The sequence below is a fragment of the Lissotriton helveticus genome, chromosome 10 (genome assembly GCF_964261635.1).
Source record: "Lissotriton helveticus chromosome 10, aLisHel1.1, whole genome shotgun sequence".
NCBI classification, from domain to species: domain Eukaryota; kingdom Metazoa; phylum Chordata; class Amphibia; order Caudata; family Salamandridae; genus Lissotriton; species Lissotriton helveticus.
In genome coordinates, this window is record NC_136071.1 from 613,622,160 (window position 1) to 613,642,474 (window position 20,315).

The window sequence follows — 20,315 nt, forward strand, 5'->3', positions numbered from 1 at the left end:
GTATGCGGCTAACTTGACTTGAGAGTCTGATATTTGAAAGCCTTGAATTGTAGGGTTCTGACGAAGTTTGGAGAGAAAGGGTTCTAAGGCTAAATTAAAAAGAAAAGGAGATAATGGGCATCCTTGGCGAACACCCCTTCCCAAGTAAAAAAAAGAGGAGATTTGACCATTAGCACAAACAGCTGCACGGGGATTGGAGTAAAGTAAAGAAATCAGAGAAATAAATTTGGGACCAAAACCAAACCAACGAAGGGTATGAAAAAGATAGGTCCATTCAACTCTATCAAACGCCTTTTCGGCATCAAGGGCAATGGCCGCAAGGGAATGGGGTAAATGACGGGACTTAGATAAAACATTGAATAGCAGTCTAGTGTTGTCAGTGATAAAGCGTCCCTTGACAAGGCCTGATTGTTCCTCACCCAGAAGATCCGGGAGAAGAAGATCAAGACGTGCTGCAAGAGACTTCGCAAATATTTTATAATCAATGTTAACCAAGGAGATTGGCCTATAATTCTTACAGTGTTGAGCATCTTTCCCCTCCTTGGGTATGAGGCAAATATGTGCATCAGAGAAAGAGCCTGAGGAAGAACCCAAGGTGAGGAAAGCATCAATGAGGGAGTGTAGTTTAGGGATGAGAAATTTTGAAAAGTGAAGGAAAAATTCAACTGTGAAGCCGTCCGGCCCAGGAGCTTTATCTTTTTGAAGATTCTGAAGCGCCGTAAGTAACTCTCGTTGAGAGATATTAAGCTCTAGATGGCAGAGGTCAAGCGGGAAGTGAGCTGGTTTTTTAATATTGGAGAAAAAACGGTCTAGGGATTGAGAGGAGGGTTGGGTTTCGGAAGAATATAAGGTTTTGTAAAAGGCAGAAAATTCAGCAAGAATATCTGTATCTTTATGTTTGAGAACAGAGTGTGTGTCATAGATGGAGTCAATATTTAATTTGTTATGCTTTACTTTCAGATAATTAGCAAGAATCTTCCCAGCCTTATTTTTATCCCCGTAAAACTTTGCACTCGATTTTAATAAATATGAAGACGCGTCATCCGTTGACTTTTTGTTAAATTTCATTTTAGCATTAATCAAGGCTGTTAAGCTGTCCTGTGAACGGGAGGTAAAATACGAATGCTCCAATTTCTTAATGTCAAGGAGGAGAGTTGCTGTGAAGCTACGAGCAGCTTTCCGTTTTTTTGCCACAAAACCAATAATAAAATCCCTTGCTGCAGCCTTGAAGGCATCCCAAATGGTGTGCTTAAGGATGGAGGGGGTATCGTTAAGTAAAAAAAAATCATCAGAAAATTCAATAAAGGATGCAGTGAACTTGGGGTCTAAGAGAAGGGAATTATTAAAGCGCCATCGCTTGGGTCCAACTGATTTAGGGAGGATGTCAAGTTGAACTAAAGTGAGGGCATGGTCTGAAAGTAGTATCGGTCCTATCTCTGCGTGAGTAAGGGTTTGGGCAATATCATGAGAAAAAAAATGTAATCAATCCGGGATTGGGAATGATGACAGGGAGAGTAAAAGGTGAATTCCTGCAAAACTGGATTACATAAACGCCAGGCATCAATAAGTTTATGTTGCGTGATAGCTTGAGAGAAAAGTTTATGTGAATTATTAGGAATAAAATGAACCTTGGAGTGCCTATCCAAAAAGGGATCAAGGGGTTGGTTGCAATCTCCTGCTAAGATAAAGTTACTATCAATAAATCTGGTGATATGCTGGGAAAAGGTGTACCAGAAGGTAGGATCGCCGGTAGTGGGGGCATTGACATTTAAAAGGGAAATTGGAACATTCGTAATAGAAAGCTTAACAAATGCCCAGCGACCAACATCATCTGATTCTTGATTAATCAAAGAATGAGAGATATTCTTGTGTCATAAAATGGCTACTCCATTCCGCCTACCATCCCCTGGAGAGTAATAAACATCACCCACCCAACTTCTTTTCAACTTAACAGACTCTTCAGCAGATAAATGAGTTTCTTGCAAAAAAGCAATATCAACATTTAAGCGTGCAAGGTGTGACAAAATCCTCTGTCGTTTGATGGGAGAATTAACGCCTTTAACATTCCATGTAACTATTTTTAACGACATATCATGAAAATGAATAATAAAGTATCAGTAAAGAAAGAAGAGTAATAAGTGCCCAAAATAGTAAAATAAGTGAAGAGAATATGAATACCAAAAAGAGGTAAGAGAACAAGAAGTTGAAAAACAGCAAGGAAGAAGTACAAGTGAATAAACGAGAGGTGTGTTGGAAGAATGAGAAAAAACAAAAAAGGAATATGCCAAAAGGAAATAAGAAGAGAGAAGAGAGATGAAGAAAGAGGGGTCAATAAAAAAAGGAACAAGGTTGAGAGCATATGATAAGCAGCAAGGAAAGGATCAAAGAAAAGAAAGAAAGAGAAAAAAGAGAGGAAAGAATGCAAATAAAGAGCAAATAGGTGAAATGGAAAAGTGGTAGTGAGAATCAAGTGAATGAAGAAATAAAGTAGAGGACTATAGATGCGAAGAAGAGAGATATGAATAAGGCAAAGACAAAGAAGTGAAGGAAAGAGAGAAAGAGAAGACACCTTTGAACAAAGAAGAACTAGAGTAAAAAAGATCAAAGACAAAAAGGGAATATCGAAGAACAAGGGAAGGAAGGAAAACATACCTACGAAGGGTAAAATTGAGGAAGGGCGATCATGGGGTAGGGGAGACGAGAAGAGAAGACTGAAGGGGGGAGCGCCCACTGGGGATGGCGGTACATCCGATGCAAACGAACCATCAAACCAAGGGAAGGACATACTGTAAACTGTGAAACCTGTGGGAGAAAAAGGAAACAAAAGAGTTGAGGAGAAGGAAACATCATGAGGTTTACTGGTAGAAACGAGATACTAGAATAAGTGGGAAAGAAGTGAACATATTATGGGAGTGGAAGGGAACAAGTATAAAGGAAAAGAAGTCAAATAGGAAAAGGGTAGGAACATCATGCTGAGAACAAACATATGAGAAATCAACACAAACTATGCGAACCAATGAATTAACCAAAATAGTGAGTTATGAGAGTCATGGAGGAAAAGCTGACGATGAACTTGAGAGGTCCATTTCAGACGTCTGGCAGGAATTAATGAAGCTCCGAAGGCGAACAGGATCCTCGTAGGTCGTCGTTTTGTTGTTATGAGTGACTCTGAATAGACAAGGGTGGAAGAGGCCATATCTGGCGCCAATGGATCGGAGCTCCGGTCGCATATCCAAGAAAGCTTTACGGCGGCTGGCTGTGGCCCTAGCGTAATCCTGCGCAAAGAAGAGGGTAGAACCTGACCATGTGAGGCGAGGAGAAGCGCGGGCTGCCAATAAAACTTTGAGAAGATCGGTATATTCCAAAAATTACATGATGACACCTCGCGGTCTGGAAGAGGCAGAGGAAGATGAAGAAATGCGACCAAGCCTATGTGCTCGTTGGATATTAAGCGTGGTTCCCTCAGGTAGATGAAGGAGCTTAGGCAGGAAGGATTTGAAAAAACCAACGGGGTCAGTCCCCTCACAATTCTCCGCCAGGCCGTAGATACGGAGGTTGTTGCGCCTATTTCGATTCTCAAGCTCCTCGACCTGCTTCTGGAGGGAGGAGATCTGCGACTGCATGTGCGTCACCTTAGAGGATGATTCCTGAAGAGAAGATATGGAGTGTTCCACAGTCGTCACTTTCGCATCCATCTGTGACCAGTTATCAGTTAAGACCTGCAACTTAGAGTTGGTTTCCTCCATGAAAGGTCGAAGAGCACGTATCTCCTCCAACAATAGCTCCATGGATACAGCTGAAGTTGAGCCAGACGGTGATGGAGGGTCTTTTTTAAGGCGTTTCGACGTAGCTTTCCCTGAGGGCTGAACAGAACGCTCTATGTTGGATTGCGACATTTGGGCGACAAGTTCCTGAGACGCCTCCAGATGCGCGAGTGCAGAGAAGACCTTGGAATTTTTGATGAAAACACGTCGTGGGGTTTTGGAAACACGACCAATTGCGCCTCTCTCCATATGATGAAGCCACCAGCGAAAAGAAAGGAGTTGAGAGGGTGGAACCTAGAATATTCCCTGTCTGCAAGAGTCAATAGAGGAATGGAGGATGGGTAAACAACAGAAGCGCGTCAAAACAAAGAGGTCCGAAGGAGACTTCTTCACAGTCACTTAGGAGCAACAGAGGTGCACATGAGGACACATAGCAATATCCAATTGCATCAGTCTGGAACCCTTTATACCAAAAAGGAAAGCGCAAAATGTCCATAACATGAAAAGCAAAATGCCAACATGCGTTAAAAGAAAAAAGAAAGAATCCAACAAGTAAACTCCAGCTTTGTGGCAAATGAGGGCAGCCCAGAAGATGTACACAGTCATAAGGAGGCGCTAGCAGCGAGAAGAGAGAGGAACATCATGTTGAAAGTAGCGAAAGAGACAAAATGGCCGCCGAAGTCGAAATAATCATAAATAGTGCTTATGCTGAATGAGGCAGGCAGGGTAAAAGCACTGACACGTTGAAATATGCAAAAATGAGCTCACCATGAGCATATGCGTAGGCCGGGAGCAGCGGGTAAAGGCAGCATTGTCCTGGGAGTTGGCGCGTGAAACGCGCGAAGAAGAAACAAAATGGCGGTCGCGGCTGACAGGGAGCCACGACCGCTCGCAATTGCCAAAATTAAGCGCACAAGATGCTGAAATGCGCCGCCGCTGGAGTCAGAGTGCTCCCACCATGTTCCGACTCAAAGAACTTCTCCCGGGAAACGGCCGGCACAGGTTGAAGAGGGTGAATCCCTCGGCTGATGCGGAGCGCTCACATCAGAGCCGCCATCCGCGTCGGGCGCTAAGCCACGCCCCCAGAATGACTCATATTAACGTGACAGTCAGTGTATAGAAAATGTTACTTAAGATAATGGGTGCTACAAGGTGTAATCATTCTTTCATCCATCATACAGTCTTTCACCATTCATTCTGTCCTTCCATCTGTGTGCCCATCTATAGCCAAACATATTCAACCATTTGCAAACCTATCCACAATATATCCTTCCATCCGTCATTTCACTCATCCATCCCTTCATCCACCCTTTCACTAATCCATCCATTATTCATTTACCCACCCTTTCATCCCATCCATCCGTACAGTCATCCATCCACTCTTCCACTCATCCATCTATTCACTCACCCATCCAGCCATTTACCCTTTCATCCATCCATCCAACCATCCATTCATTTACTCATCCATCCACCCAGTCACTTATCCTTCCACCCATTCACCCTTTTAGTCATTCATCCTCCCTTTCTCTCTCCATCCCCCTTTCACTTATCCATACACCTACCCATCCATCTACTCAGCCATTCATGAATCCATCGATCCTGTTACTCATCCATCCTTTCACTCATCCATCCATCCGTTCTCTCATACATCCACCATTTCACTTCTTCACTCATTTATCCCTCCTTTTGCCCATGTACCCCTTTCACTCACTCATCAATCCTTACATCCACCTTTTCACTCATCCATCCATCCATCCATTCACCCTTTCACTTTTCATCAATTCATCCATCATTTCACTCATCCATCCACCCATTCACTTGCCCATCATTTACCCTTCCACCCATACATCCATCTTTTTACCTTTTCTCTCATCCATACTTCAACTCATTCACTCATCCATCCATCCTTTCATTATCTATTCATTCACCCTTTCATTCATCCATTCATCCTTTCAGTAATCCATCCAGCCATTCACACATTCCTTTACTTATTTACTCACCCACCTTTTCACTTTATGAGCTGAGCCTTTGTCTGCAGGCGCAGACAGAAGAGGCCCAGCAAGAACTTCACCTCGCTGTAGTTCCTAAAGCAAGGGGTGGGGGAGGGTTCACTATGCCCCTGCGCAAAGGCAGTCTGACAATGTAGAAGTTATGAGTCATGCATGATGCACAGTGCCAGGATGCGAGGTGACTGTGACATAGTGGAGTTTCCAGGGCTTTAAGTGGTGTAAAAAAAATGGGGGGTCTCTTCAAAGTGTGTGTTCGATGTAATTAAGGGCGTGGTTTAAAACACCTATGCAAAAAATCTGCACTTAGCATAGTGTTCCGCCTGACTGGTATTATGTTGTTTCTGTCATTGCATCCAGATGTGTATACAGGAAGTATCATTACACCAACAAGAAGCCAGGACTATTGGCTTTGTCAATGGGTGATAGTTGCTTAAAATAAAAAAAGCAGTAACTAGGGCTTTGTTGATTATAATATTGAAAATACTTCAGTTCTAAAATGATGGGACAGTAAAAAAACACGATAACCTGTTCCTTTAACTTGTTTTTCAGCCTTCTTTAAGTAAACTGTTTTTTCACGTTGCAGCATTGGCGTTTTACCTTTTTTTCCCTAACAGAATGCCCTGCTGTACACTGAGGCAGGAGGAGGCCACCACATGCTTTAACACCCCAGACTGCCCCATTGACATTCTGTATGTGGCAATCAGCCAAATACAGAATGACAATGGGGGTGTGGGGCAGCTCTTGTGCTCCAGGAGGAGCGCGAGGCGCCCCCATCAAGGGGCTGAGGCCTCTCCCAGGGAAGCAGTGCTGCTCCCTGTGATGGCCAAAATTAGGGACAAAAGGCGTCCGTAAAGGAGATCCTCACGGACAACGGACGTGAGGTCCCAATTACGGACGGTCCATGAAATTTATGGACGGTTGGTCACCCTACTGTTGTCCTTGCAAGTCTTTGTCTCTTGATTAACAGCATTTCAGAAAGAGTCACAGAGGAAATTGTCCTTCAAAAATATGAGTGAGACAGGATTACTGCAAATGTTTGTAAATGGCCTCTTGCTATTGTGCTGGACAAGTACATTTTGCACTGCACAAGAATTATATTATATAAGGGTCTGTCCCATTTGCAATTTGGTGAAATGCTAGAAGATTGGAGCAGGGTAAGGGAGACTCCTAAAATATATGCAGGTTCTTACAAATGTCTTTGTGAGAGGGTAAAAAAAGTAATGGATGTTGATTTGATCTTGAACTTTGACCCTGTACAGCCTTCTGCTAACATCTGGGTACGTTTGCGCTACACAAACACCATATACATACACAGATAATTATGTACTATATTATTTCAAATAAGTGTCAAGCATTTTAAGAATATATGTGAAATGTGAGATGAAGGGTAGACAAGCAAAATTTGATGTAAGAATGCCTATTCAAAAGCTTTATGACACTTCGTTGTCTTAAGGTTGCATTCTGCTTCTGCCCCCTGATGCCTTAACCTATCGGTTGTAGCCGAAGCCTAGTTTTATCACTACTCTCTTATCAGGATATTTGAATATTAGATAGTTTCGTCTCACAATTTTGGGGGATCCTTTTCAGAATGGGTGGTGTGTGGTCAGTGGTGAAGTCAAAGGGTTACTGCCAGTTTTTCTCTAGCTCACATAACTGAAGCACTGGCACACAGTAGGAAACACCAGCCTAAACAGTCCTCTACTTATGTGGTGTTTATCTGGAGGAAAGGCTAGACTTGGAACCCAAAGCAGCCCTGGCAATCTTGCAGGACCAGCACCCCAACCCCGCTGCTTTTGGTACTGGGGGCCGATATGGCATCTCCGCTGCAAAACCGCCCCCCAGTAACAAAAACAGCTCCCACTGCTGCAAAACTCCATCCTCCTGGGAAAATGCCCGATGCCCGCTATGGCCAGCCTGGCCCTGTCTAGAGAGAACAGCAAAACACACAAGATGATGGACAGAATGTTGCACAGTGGCAAAACATTCACCTCCAGTCACTGATCTGGGTTTAATCCATCGTTATTTTACTCAGCAAGCCACCCCAGTTCAGACATGGCCATATGCAAATCAGTCTTGACCCTGTGCCTCATGGGAACAGTCCAGCCCGAACTGCCAAGCCATGTCTTCCCTGGACCGGAATCAAGCATCTTAGGACCGGTTTCTGGCTATTAGCCGTCTTCAGCCAGGATAGCTTGACTCGAGTGGCGTAGTGAGCAAGGGACCCAAGTCTGGGCATACCCTTCCCACATAGGGTGAACAGCAAAACACACAAGATGATGGACAGAATGTTGCACAATGGCAAAACATTCACCCCCTTTCACAGATCTTAGTTTAATCCATCGTTATTTTGCTCACCAAGCCACCCCAGTTCAGACATGGCCATATGCAAATCAGTCTTGACATTGTGCCTCGTGGGAACAGTCCAGCCTGAACTGCCAAGCCATGTCTTCCCTGGAACGGAATCAAGCATCCTAGGACCGGTAGGATGAGGGCTGAAAGCCCGAAACCTGGGACTATCCCCTCCAGTCGTACCAGGAGGACTCTGCGTCACGCACAACGCTCATGTTTATACTGTGGTGTGGTTTGTGAAATTGCCACATAGACTGCGGTATGAAGTAAGACACACAGTGGAATTTCCTTAAATGTTCCTGGCTGTTTTGAAATCACATAAGGCGCCATCTTATAAACAGTTATTAAATGATTTCCTTAGTTTAGAGGTCATTTCTGGGTGCATCCTCACCCTCTGAGAGTGCAATAGAGGGCTCCGAGGAATTTGCAGTTAATGACCTCGGCCCTTCTTGGAGATCCGAACATTGTCCTAAGATACTTATTGAGGGGGGGCATTCTTGTGAATGATGGAGGCAAGGTCTAAATGTACAGCTACAGACATCATAGCTTCGATTCCATATCTTTGTATCTGCATAGAACCTCCCCGCCTGCCTTTGTCACAAGAGACAGGGTCCCCGAGATGGAGAAGTCAACGGCTGCACTTCTGTGGTTTGCTTAGATCTGTCTTGGCAGCCTTCCTAAAATCCCCCCACTTACTGCGTCCAAAAAGTATATCCCTCTCTGTGTATTCTAAATTTTGTGTCCCTCCATGTAGGTGTGCTTAACCTTGTGCATACTGCAGACTGGACATGGTATGGGAAGTGAAGTTTCCATCATTTACATATTTGAATGGCATTATATGAATGCACTAGGCCTCTGCCAGTGCTTTTCAAACTTTTACAATTACAGAAGAAGCTGACCCCTTATTTTACACTAAATTGCCTATTTATTCATGTATGGCTATTTATAAAACACAAACACACACTTGAATGGAGTCTCTTGGTGCTATGCAATGACACATTTGGCGGGCCATGTGACGCAGAGGTAGTTAGGGTTACCGGGGGAAAAAAAAACAGGTTTAGGGAATTCCTGAATTAAGTCAGACCGAATTTAGGGCCTCATTACGATCGTGGTTTTCCCGCATCCTCCGGGCCGGCGGAAGCCACCGCCGGCCCGGAGGATGCGGGAAAACCGCTGCGGACCCACCAAAGACCCACCGCCACATTAGGATGGATGGTGGGTCCTGGTTTAAGTCCGCCGCTTTTCCGCCGCGGTCGGCTTACAACCGCGGCAGAAAAGCTCTAATATGGTGGCGGTGTCTCTCAGACACCGCCAGCCATATTAGGATGTGTCCAAAAAAATGCTTTTCCGCGGCAGGTTTTCCGCCGTGGAAAAGCATGTGGAACTTCACTGCGGTTGCGGGCCCCCCAGGTGAAGGGGGGAGGGGTGGGGTGTGCACATGGGGGGTACCTATGGTACCCCCCTGTATTTGTATGCAGTAATCGGCAGGCACCTCACGGTGCCAGCCGCTTTCTGCATACAAATGCAATGTATGCATTTTTACCATTGCGGCGGGTGCAGCTTGAAGCTGCACCCGCCGCAATGGTAAAAATAGAGGATGTGACTAATTTCACAGGAGGGAACTACGCAGGCCGTGCGGAGGTTACGTCCTACTGAGGGGTCGCGATCGTAATGAGGCCCTCAGTACGGAGTTTCAAGGGGAGTTGGTTCCACAATTGATCACTTTTATCACGGAATGCCCTACCCCCCTATTTAGAGTGATTGATGGGAGTTAACAAAAAATTGGCTTTATCTCGTGTACTTACTTTAAAGGCTAGTGGCATGTTTAAGGAATTTCTTCACAAAAAATGTAGTACCAGTTTTATCAACCATATTATAGATGGTGCAAGCTGATTTTTTTCTGAACAGGTAGCCAGTGAAGATATGGGGTAATTTTTCATGTTATACATGTATCTGCTTAAAACATTTTTTATTTTATTGCAGGCGATAGATGCTCTTCTTAGGAATGACGAAATAGGCAGAATTGCCATAGTCTATCCTATGCTGTATGAATGTACTGGGTGATGAGAATTCTGTGAGAGAAGGACAGATAGGTGAAAATTCAACAGAGACCCCGTAGTTGATAGAGAGTGGTCTTTGTAATGGCAGAGGTCTCATTTTCTAAGCATAATTAGTTATCAGTGACATGTCTTGATTGCTAATGGTAGAGAAAGGAGTGGGGCACAATCCCATTGTGGGAGTGGCATAGGGTTGAGTGTTAACAAATAACTTTGTTTGGTACTGCTAGGATTGCGGATTTAGATGTGTTTAATTTATGAAAATGTTGAGGAACCCAGTTACTAACCACACCTGAAGTAGGATGTAATCCAATCATTAGCTTTCCTGGATCATCCTATGAGTTTATAGTTAGTTATAAGTTAGGTGATCACACTGAATTAATCTAAAAGTAGGGCTAAAGGTTTTAAATAAAGAGTGACCAATAGTAGGGAAAGAGTTGGCCCATGTGGGATTCTGCAACACAGGGAGAAAAAGAATAGGAGCCTAATTTTTCCGTTGAGTTCTCTTTTTGATTTGGGCAATGAAGGCCTGTGTCTTTTATGACCTCACTTTCTACTTGGTAGAGTAAGAAGTTGTGGTCAGTGGTGTCAAAGGCGGTGGATAAATCCAGGCAGTATTATTATTCCTGATCCTCCACTATCGGCTAACATCAGAAAATCGCATAAAACCAAAGTGATGTCTGGTTCAATTCCGAGACCTGGCCTGAAATCTGTACTACCTTATCTGTTTTTCTTTTTTTACACACTCGAATGAGGTTGAGTAGTGACTACCTTTTCTAGGAGTGTCGCCAGATAAAGTAGCAACAATATGTGACAGCAATATGCAGGGTCCACATAACTTAAAAAAGGTTTTCTCAGCCTGGGATGCACAAATGCTGATTTAAAATCTTAAGGGACCGCTCTCGCCATTAGTGATGTATTAATAATTTGCATCATGGCAGGGTTGATCATTTTAATATCCTTCTGAATCTGAATGTCAGACATAAGTTTATTCCATCGTTTTATTTTGCCTCCTAATATGTGGAAGAAATCCCTAATACTTTTTCAAAAAGCCACTAAACCACACTTAAAACATATAGTTTGACATGCATCTGCAATTGGGCCTTATTACCCAAAGAACAGTGTCTCTCACCCATTGGTAGGTGAAGCTACAAATCTCTTAGAGCTTCTGCTCCATTATGCTAAGCAATTTATAAAAACTGGTGGAGTATGTTGCTGCTGCCAATAAGCTTTTGGCCTAAGTCTTCACGCATCACCTTTCATGCGTGGTCAGGCCTAATTTACCTTTGGAAATACCTAGGCAAATGAGATCCCATGCCCTGTCACTGCCAGTAATAAATACCATCTTTCCATTACACTGCCTTCCTTGACAACTCACATATCACCCACAATAATTCCAGTTTTTTCTTTCTTACCGTGGGTGATGTATGTAGGGATGGCACTGTTGGGTCTCCCAGATACTTGCCTGTTTATGGTGGTGCTCTGGAAACTCCATCTGCCTGCAGGGCTGGGCCACACCAAGGCCTTTTTTTCAGACGTTCACCACCATACCCTCCTCTGCAGCAAAGATATTACTGTTTGGTGTTCCTAAGACACACTACATGGAAAATTCTAGGTGGGGGCAAACAGACCAGCTCCCCTTTTTCCCCATTCCACTCTGGCAGAAAAAGTGAAGGAAGTGACCCAAATAGGGTCACCCAGGTCACTCATGACCACTTCTCAGCCTTCCACAAGAACTGAAGAGTCAGTGAAACAGTAGAGAATACAAACCAAGTTATTTATTAGTATTGCGCTGCAGCGGAGTCCAGTCTGACCTGCCTCACGCGATAGCTGCAGAGGGACTGACCCCCTCAACGGAACACAAGGTATTATACCATTCCAAACCCCTAAGAACACACCCAGACTGGAAAATTCCAGTACAGACACTATCAAACAAAGGAGGCACCGTAGAATGAGCTGCAGTCCTGGGACTGGGTACATGTTATCTTCACTCCAAGGCCATTCACCCCTGCTTACCATTAGAGTGAACAAGCCTATCTAACAGTTAAGGTATGCAACAATAGAGAGTACATTCATTAGTGGAGCTGAAATCGGTCTTGGAGTAACATGAGCAAAGGGGCATAGAGACCGTTTTTCTGCTGAGGCATGCAAAATGAGGCAGGAGCTTAACTTCAATCATAGAGTAGAATGGTGGCTACTAATAAAATGGCGCCATGAATGCTAACTTAGCACTGTATAAAGCATGAGCAAGGGGGCAATATCATTTTCAATTCCAACAAGAGGATAATTCTGTAAATCCTCTCTACCGATGTATTTCTTTTGTAATGACGACCATCATGTTTTATTTATTGAATGTTCTTTTTTTCTTAATAAAATGTAGTGACTATGTTTCTTTCAGCTTTGTTGTCTCCTGATCACATCTAATTTTTTATTTCTAGGATATCAATGTCATCTGAAATTAATTTAAGTCAAAGCACCTTTCAGATAGATCTTTCCGGAACCAAGGAGGAAAAAGTTGGCCAAGTTTTGTCTCTGAACGGGCAAATCCAGCACAATGTGGATGGTCTGAAGACTATTCCCAAACTCATTTCACTGGCTGGATCTCTAAAGCACAAGAACAACATAAATGAAGGTAAGTCTAAACTTTAGGGCATCAGATGTATACAACCATTTTGGCAAATATCTACCCTTTTCTTAAACAAATAAGACTAACATGTATTTCTATTCTGCAGGATGCAGTATCATTAAATACTATTATGTGCATAGTTTAAGTAATGCAAAGGCAATACATTTTTGCATTTCCTAGTTGATTTTTCCCACTATTTCGGAAAATCCATTAATAAGGTTCTTAGTTTGTCAGGGAGCAAAAGGTAATTCTTAAATGTAGGTTTCCATGCCCTCCTGAATTAATTGAGCCTTAAAACATGTTTTCTTGTCCAGTTTACCAAGGTTCCTCAAGCTGACACTCTCTGTTTTTATCATATTAATAATACATCAAAATCAAATGTCAATGTGTAGAACTAATTATGGTTATGAACTTTCATTAGTCATATCAATATTCTAAAATGTGCATTATATGTAACATGTATGTGTTATGTTTGAAAAAAAGCTTCAATTGCATTCCAGTTACATTTATGTTTATGTTTATTCAAGCCACAGCAAGTCGTCACCATGCACAACCCAGAGGTCCGGCAGTGCCCGGTAAGGCTTAGAGGTAGAAACTTACACAGTTGTCCGCCTACAACCCTAGGGCCGTCCGCGTTACTGAGGCATGTTTAACATAGTAAACACAATAAAACCAAAACACCCCTTCCCCATTTATTCCTTTATATGGTACAGCAAAGTGATCTGAAGAAGAAGTGTGTCAGGGCAAGTGATGAAGATAGGAGAGGACTAGAGGATCTGGAGACTTAGGGTGGAGCGGAATTGTCAGCATGCTCGGTCCTTGGGAGTAAACGAAGCAGTTTAAGAAAAGATGGACATGTTAATTAGTTGTATTTGGATGAGAGTATGTGAATGAATGGATGGGGCCCATAAGTCGAGATAGGAATTGCCCTTAGGGTCAACAAATACAGACAATTTTTCCATTCCTAAGATGAACCATTATTTGTGCAGCCAGTTAGTGTAATCAGTGATATTCTCGGTGCCCAATAAGGCGAGAATAACTTGGTGGTCCGCCCCAAGTGCCAGAGCTATTCCTCTCGAGTCGAGCGATGCGTGAAAGTCAGTGGGTTGGGAAGTCCCAGAATGGTGTAGGCTGGGAACCTTGGAATCGAGGTACTGAAGGCTTGGTCTCTGTTCTCAAGTACATACTCCCAATAGTGGGCTAGGTTCCAACCGTGCCATAGAAGGTGGAGCAGCATGCCCTGAAACCCCACAGCCACTTCAGCACAATTTTGAACGTCCAGGATTTAACACTTGGGGCCGGACGGGGATCAAGTACCAGTAGGACACTATCTTGTACGCTGTTTCGGTGCTGGTCATGCTATGCTCCATGTGTCAGGCTCTATAGTAGATGTCTTCCCACTTGATGTCAGAAAGGGCCCTAGCAAGTTGAGCCTCCCATCTAGTTTTTCCTGTCGACCCAATGTGTGGTCCCCCCCGACCCAGTATGTTGTAAAGCTCAGTAATGATGCACTTATCAACTTTTTAAAGAAGTATCCATTTTCGAAGGGAGTAAAGGGCCTCTCTGCATGTGGTTTAATGTAGGGCTGCATCACCCAGTGGTGAAACCGGAGATATTGAATACAATCGATTTCTTCCAGGCCATAATCAGATTTCAAGTGTTCAAAGGTGATGATCACTTGGAGGTCACACATGCATCCTATTTACTTGCATCCCCCTTCTTGCCAGCGCTGGACCCTGTCTGGTTGAATCCCTGGGGTAAAGTCCAGATTGGCTATGATTGAGGTCAAAGGGGCACAGAAAGGAGGTCAAGCCAGGCTTGGTTGCAACCACATCCCATACACAGAAACAGAGCTAGTAACTGATGAAGAATAGAGTCTACAAGCCCCATGTTTCTAGGGGAGCCAGGGTTTTTTCCAAATATGAGAGCTGGTTGGCTCCACTCCACTTAAAAACTTAGTTGAGGGGCTTGGTAGTATGTATGTATTTAATGCTTGTTAAGCGCAGCTGTCACCCAAAGGGTATCCTGGCGCTGAGACCATATCTAACCATCCAATAGGTAAGCTACATTACTCTTGGGAACAGGTAGGTCTTAAGATCCCTTTTAAACGCGGACAGATCGTGGCTACTCCTCAATGCCAGAGGTAGAGTATTCCATAGCGTGGCGGCCGTAAAGCTGAAAGCGCGGCCGCCCATCCTCACTCTGTTTATCCTGGGAATCCTCACCAGGAACGCAGAGGAGGATCTCAGAAGTCTGGCAGCCTGATACCAGGAAAAAAGATTTTGGAGTGGTATTGGTCCTAGTCCATGCAGAGCCCTGAATACAAGACACAGAGCTTTAAAAGTAATTCTCTGCTGGACCGGTAGCCAGTGAAGGTCGGCTAGAGCTGCCGATGAAGAGGCAGACCGTGGTCGAGACAAGGCCAGTTTAGCAGCCATGTTCTGAATCCTTTGCAACTTTAGGACCAAGATCTTAGGGGCTCCCAGAAGTAGTGCGTTACAGTAGTCTAACCTACTGAGGATGGAACTACGCACTACCTCTGCTCTGGATCCCCGAGGAAGAAATGGCAGGATTTTACGTAGGGCACGAAGCAGGCCCATACATGTCGCTGCCGTCCTATCTACAGAAGCATCGAGCTGTAAATTGGGTTCAAACAGAATTCCCAAATTACGGGCTGATTCTGCAGCTTCCACCGAGCCCGGGACAGAGGTTGGCCAGAAATCAACCGGTAATGCCCGAGGAATGCGGTCCAAGGAGCAATGGAGTACCTCCGTTTTTGACCCATTAAATTGCAGGGAATTGGCTCGCAACCATGCTGCTGTAGCCGACATACAACGGTGAAAAGTGTCCCTTGAAATTATCTCCGATCCCTCAAATGAAAAATTCAACTGAGTGTCATTGGCATAATTGATGACTGATATGCCGAATGACTTTATCAGTTTTACCAAGGGACGGAGATATAGATTAAAAAGGATCAGACTAACGGCCGACCCTTGGGGGACTCCTTGATTCACCTGTCGTGTGGCTGATCGAAAAGGTGGTAATGCCACAGCTTGTTGTCTGTTGCCAAGATAAGATGTAAGCCAGTTTAGAGCCAGACCACTAACTCCCACACTCCGAAGAAGTCCAAGTAGGACTTCATGGTCTACCGTGTCGAACGCGGCCGACATGTCTAGTAGCACCAAAAATGCTGACTTGCCCCTGTCGACTCGCATTCGTAGATCATCCAACACGGTGACCAGAGCGGTCTCGGTGCCATGGGCTGGTCTGAAGCCAAATTGGACAGCATCCAGACAGAGATTTGTTTCCAGGAAGTTAGACAAGGCTCTCGTGACCCACCTCTCGAGAATTTTTATCGCGAATGGTAAAAGCGAGAGAGGCCTATAACTAGCCGAACAGAGGGGGTCCAGAGAAGCCTTTTTTAGCAAAGGTGTTACTATTGCCATATTCCAACTGTCTGGAACTGTCGCTGTAATCAGCGATTGGCAGCAGATAGAGTGCAGTGGAGGGAACAACTCATCTTGAAATGCCTTCCAGATCTTATGGGGCATTGGATCAAGTGGTGACCCTGAAGATACGCCGTTCGCCAAGACACAGAATTCCTCTAACGAGAGAATGGGGAAGCAAGACAGCTGAGGAAGATCTTCCTTGTTGTTACCCCACTCGGATACCAAGTGGGCGGAGATTCCAAAGGGGAAGATACAAGCGGCGCAGACTGTCCGTATGCCATAAGTCCAGTCAGAATGGTCCTGTTTTTCTCCTCAAATGCGAGGGCCAGCGAATCACACAATTCCTGCGAAGCCGGAATAGCTGGTACTGTACAAGACGGGTTAGATAAGTTATTAAGCAGCCTGAACAGGGTCTGTGATTTATTGGAGGCCTTCGCCAAAGTGCTTTCTAAGAACTTAGCTTTTGCACTCCTTAGCTGGACCTTATATTCATGCAGGGCCACTTTATACGCTGCCCTATCCTGCTCCTTATACCCGCTCCTCCAGGTGCGCTCCGCCTGTTCTATCGAAGCTTATGCTGTCCAAGATCTTCACTAAACCAGGCATTAGCTCCTCTAGGCCTGTCTCTCACCCTACGCAAAGGGGCCAGCTCATCCAAAGATGTCAGGATATGCTGGCAAAGGGATGCATAGCTCTTGTCCACATTCTCCTCCACTAGAAAAGTTCCCGGTAGTAGTGTGGGTCGACTCGGCTCCCTAAGAAGATGATTCCATTGTCGATTGAGCTTCATGCCGCCCGATTTATTAGGTTTTAGCGGAGCAGGCATGACAAAAGACATAGTAATCAGTGAATGATCGGTCCAACACTGATCTACAACCTCTTCCACCACAACTAAATCCCTTTCCGCAAATACCAGATCTAAAATATGCCCTTTGACATGGGTAGGCGACAAGACCAGTTGAGCAAGTTGAATGTTGCTGCACGCTTGGCAAAGTTCTCGAAAGGCCAAACCATGAGGACCAGAAGGCCAGAGGTTAAAATCCCCCAGTACTAAAAATTTAGCATGGGAGTTGGAAAGGTCATAAATCAAATCGACCAGTGCTTGAAGGGCCGTTGTAGACAGAGAGGGTGGTCTGTAGCATAGAAGACCTGCTACCAGAGTACCTCCCTGGGCCGAAATGGAAAAGCCCATGAGCTCGAACCCCACTACCTTTTTTACCACCAGTTCTGAAAGGGAGATCGAGTCTCTAAAAATATATCCTACTCCACCTCCCCTACCAGAGGCTCGGGGAGTGTGTCTTATGAGGTAACCTGGCGGGCAAGCCCAGCCAAGTTCCATCCCACAGTCTGTCGTGGCCCAAGTTTTGGTCACAAATAATATGTCCAGATGGAAAGTATCTATTAGCAGAGCAATCTCGGCATAATGCTTTACGAGAGAGCGAGCATTCAACAGACCACAAGACAGAGTCCTATACGAGGAAGAGATAGACAAATATTGCTCACCGCCAACGGTAGGCTTCAATGACTCGTAAGAGGCCGCACGAGGCTCTGCCAGATGAGAAGAGGTAGGTGCGCCAGAAGCGCCCGGAACGCGAACGGGCGCAAACGGGCTTACCTCTGGCGCACCTCCGGCGCGTCTACAGCGCGTCCGCTGCGCGCACCCGCTGCGCGCCTGCCTACACATATCTATTTATACTATTACGCCGCGCGGGCTTACGGCTGCTAGAGCCTCTAGACCCGACCAGTATGGCGCCTGAGAGTGGCCCAAAGCGTCAGTACCTACCCAAGATGGCGGACGAGCACCAGGACCAGGGACCCTACTACCTAAGTCCCGCCAAATGCGGGTGGAGGCACAATTTAAAATGCAGGTAAGCCTGACTATGCCCCAAGTTGTAGCAATAGCAAGCGCCCAGCGAAATAAGCAACAAGAACAATAGCGCGATTACAGGCGGCGCAATTTAAAACAAATATACACAACTATGTAAATACACTTTTAAAATCTGTCCGGCAATGCGCGCGATGACAAGAGAGGTCTGTAATGGGTATTCAGAGAGCAGCTTAAATAAGCTCTCCAATGCGCGGGCTTCCGGCTGCTAGAGCCTCTAGACCCGACCAGTATGGCGCCTGAGAGTGGCCCAAAGCGTCAGTACCTACCCAAGATGGCGGACGGAGCACCAGGACCAGGGACCCTACTACCTAAGTCCCGCCAAATGCGGGTGAAGGCACAATTTAAAATGCAGGTAAGCCTGACTATGCCCCAAGTTGTAGCAATAGCAAGCGCCCAGCGAAATAAGCAACAAGAACAACAGCGCGATTACAGGCGGCGCAATTTAAAACAAATATACACGACTATGTATATACACTTTTAAAATCTGTCCGGCAATGCGCGGGATGACAAGAGAGGTCTGTAATGCGTATTCAGAGAGCAGCTTAAATAAGCTCTCCAATGCGCGGGCTTCCGTCTGCTAGAGCCTCTAGACCCGACCAGTATGGCGCCTGAGAGTGGCCCAAAGCGTCAGTACCTACCCAAGATGGCGGACGGAGCACCAGGACCAGGGACCCTACTACCTAAGTACCGCCAAATGCGGGTGAAGGCACAATTTAAAATGCAGGTAAGCCTGACTATGCCCCAAGTTGTAGCAATAGCAAGCGCCCAGCGAAATAAGCAACAAGAACAACAGCGCGATTACAGGCGGCGCAATTTAAAACAAATATACACGACTATGTAAATACACTTTTAAAATCTGTCCGGCAATGCGCGCGATGACAAGAGAGGTCTGTAATGCGTATTCAGAGAGCAGCTTAAATAAGCTCTCCAATGCGCGGGCTTCCGGCTGCTAGAGCCTCTAGACCCGACCAGTATGGCGCCTGAGAGTGGCCCAAAGCGTCAGTACCTACCCAAGATGGCGGACGGAGCACCAGGACCAGGGACCCTACTACCTAAGTCCCGCCAAATGCGGGTGAAGGTACAATTTAAAATGCAGGTAAGCCTGACTATGCCCCAAGTTGTAGCAATAGCAAGCGCCCAGCGAAATAAGCAACAAGAACAACAGCGCGATTACAGGTGGCGCAATTTAAAACAAATATACACGACTATGTAAATACACTTTTAAAATCTGTCCGGCAATGCGCGCGATGACAAGAGAGGTCTGTAATGCGTATTCAGAGAGCAGCTTAAATAAGCTCTCCAATGCGCGGGCTTCCGGCTGCTAGAGCCTCTAGACCCGACCAGTATGGCGCCTGAGAGTGGCCCAAAGCGTCAGTACCTACCCAAGATGGCGGACGGAGCACCAGGACCAGGGACCCTACTACCTAAGTCCCGCCAAATGGGGGTGAAGGCACAATTTAAAATGCAGGTAAGCCTGACTATGCCCCAAGTTGTAGCAATAGCAAGCGCCCAGCGAAATAAGCAACAAGAACAACAGCGCGATTACAGGCGGCGCAATTTAAAGCAAATATACACGACTATGTAAATACACTTTTAAAATCTGTCCGGCAATGCGCGCGATGACAAGAGGAGGAGGGGCACTGCAAGTCCGCCCTCCCACAGCAGGCGGTATAGGAGGTGCTTCTGAAGGCGGGGCGTCTTCCCATCCCAGATAAACCTATTTATTTCAATTTGCAGGGAACGCAATGTGCTCCTTGGCAGGGTCAGTGGAAGGGCCTGGAAGATGTAAAGAATACGTGGTAGGATCATTATTTTGATAGCTGCTATTCTGCCCTGCCGGGATAGGTGGAGATGGCGCCAAGTGTCAATGTCAGTTAGTATTTGCGAAGTGAGGGCTGTGTAGTTGAGTATGGTGGTTTTAGGGACAGAGCATGCTAACTTGATCCCAAGGTAGGGTATAGACTCTTTGGCCCACTCAAACGGCAATAGTGAGTGAAGAAGGGTTTCATGAGCTGAAGTTACCGAAAGATTTAAGATCTGTGACTTTTGTATGTTTACTTTAAAGCTGGAGAGAGTCCCAAAAGTTGTAGTTCAGCTACAAGGGTAGGGAGGGATGTATTTGGGTCAGTGATGGCTAGGATCACATCTCCCACGTAGAGGCTTTTGAGGTGCT

The 20,315-nt window shown here is 45.3% G+C and overlaps 1 protein-coding gene across 1 annotated transcript in view; it reads left to right on the forward strand.

The window, feature by feature from the left end:
- Positions 1–20,315, forward strand: part of LOC144784068 (uncharacterized) — a 1,315,621-nt gene that overhangs the window by 752,442 nt on the left and 542,864 nt on the right. Inside the window, exon 38 of the mRNA XM_078662758.1 lies at positions 12,618–12,811. Within this exon, the coding sequence (XP_078518884.1) occupies positions 12,618–12,811 (194 nt within the window). The remainder of the gene's footprint in view (positions 1–12,617; positions 12,812–20,315) is intronic.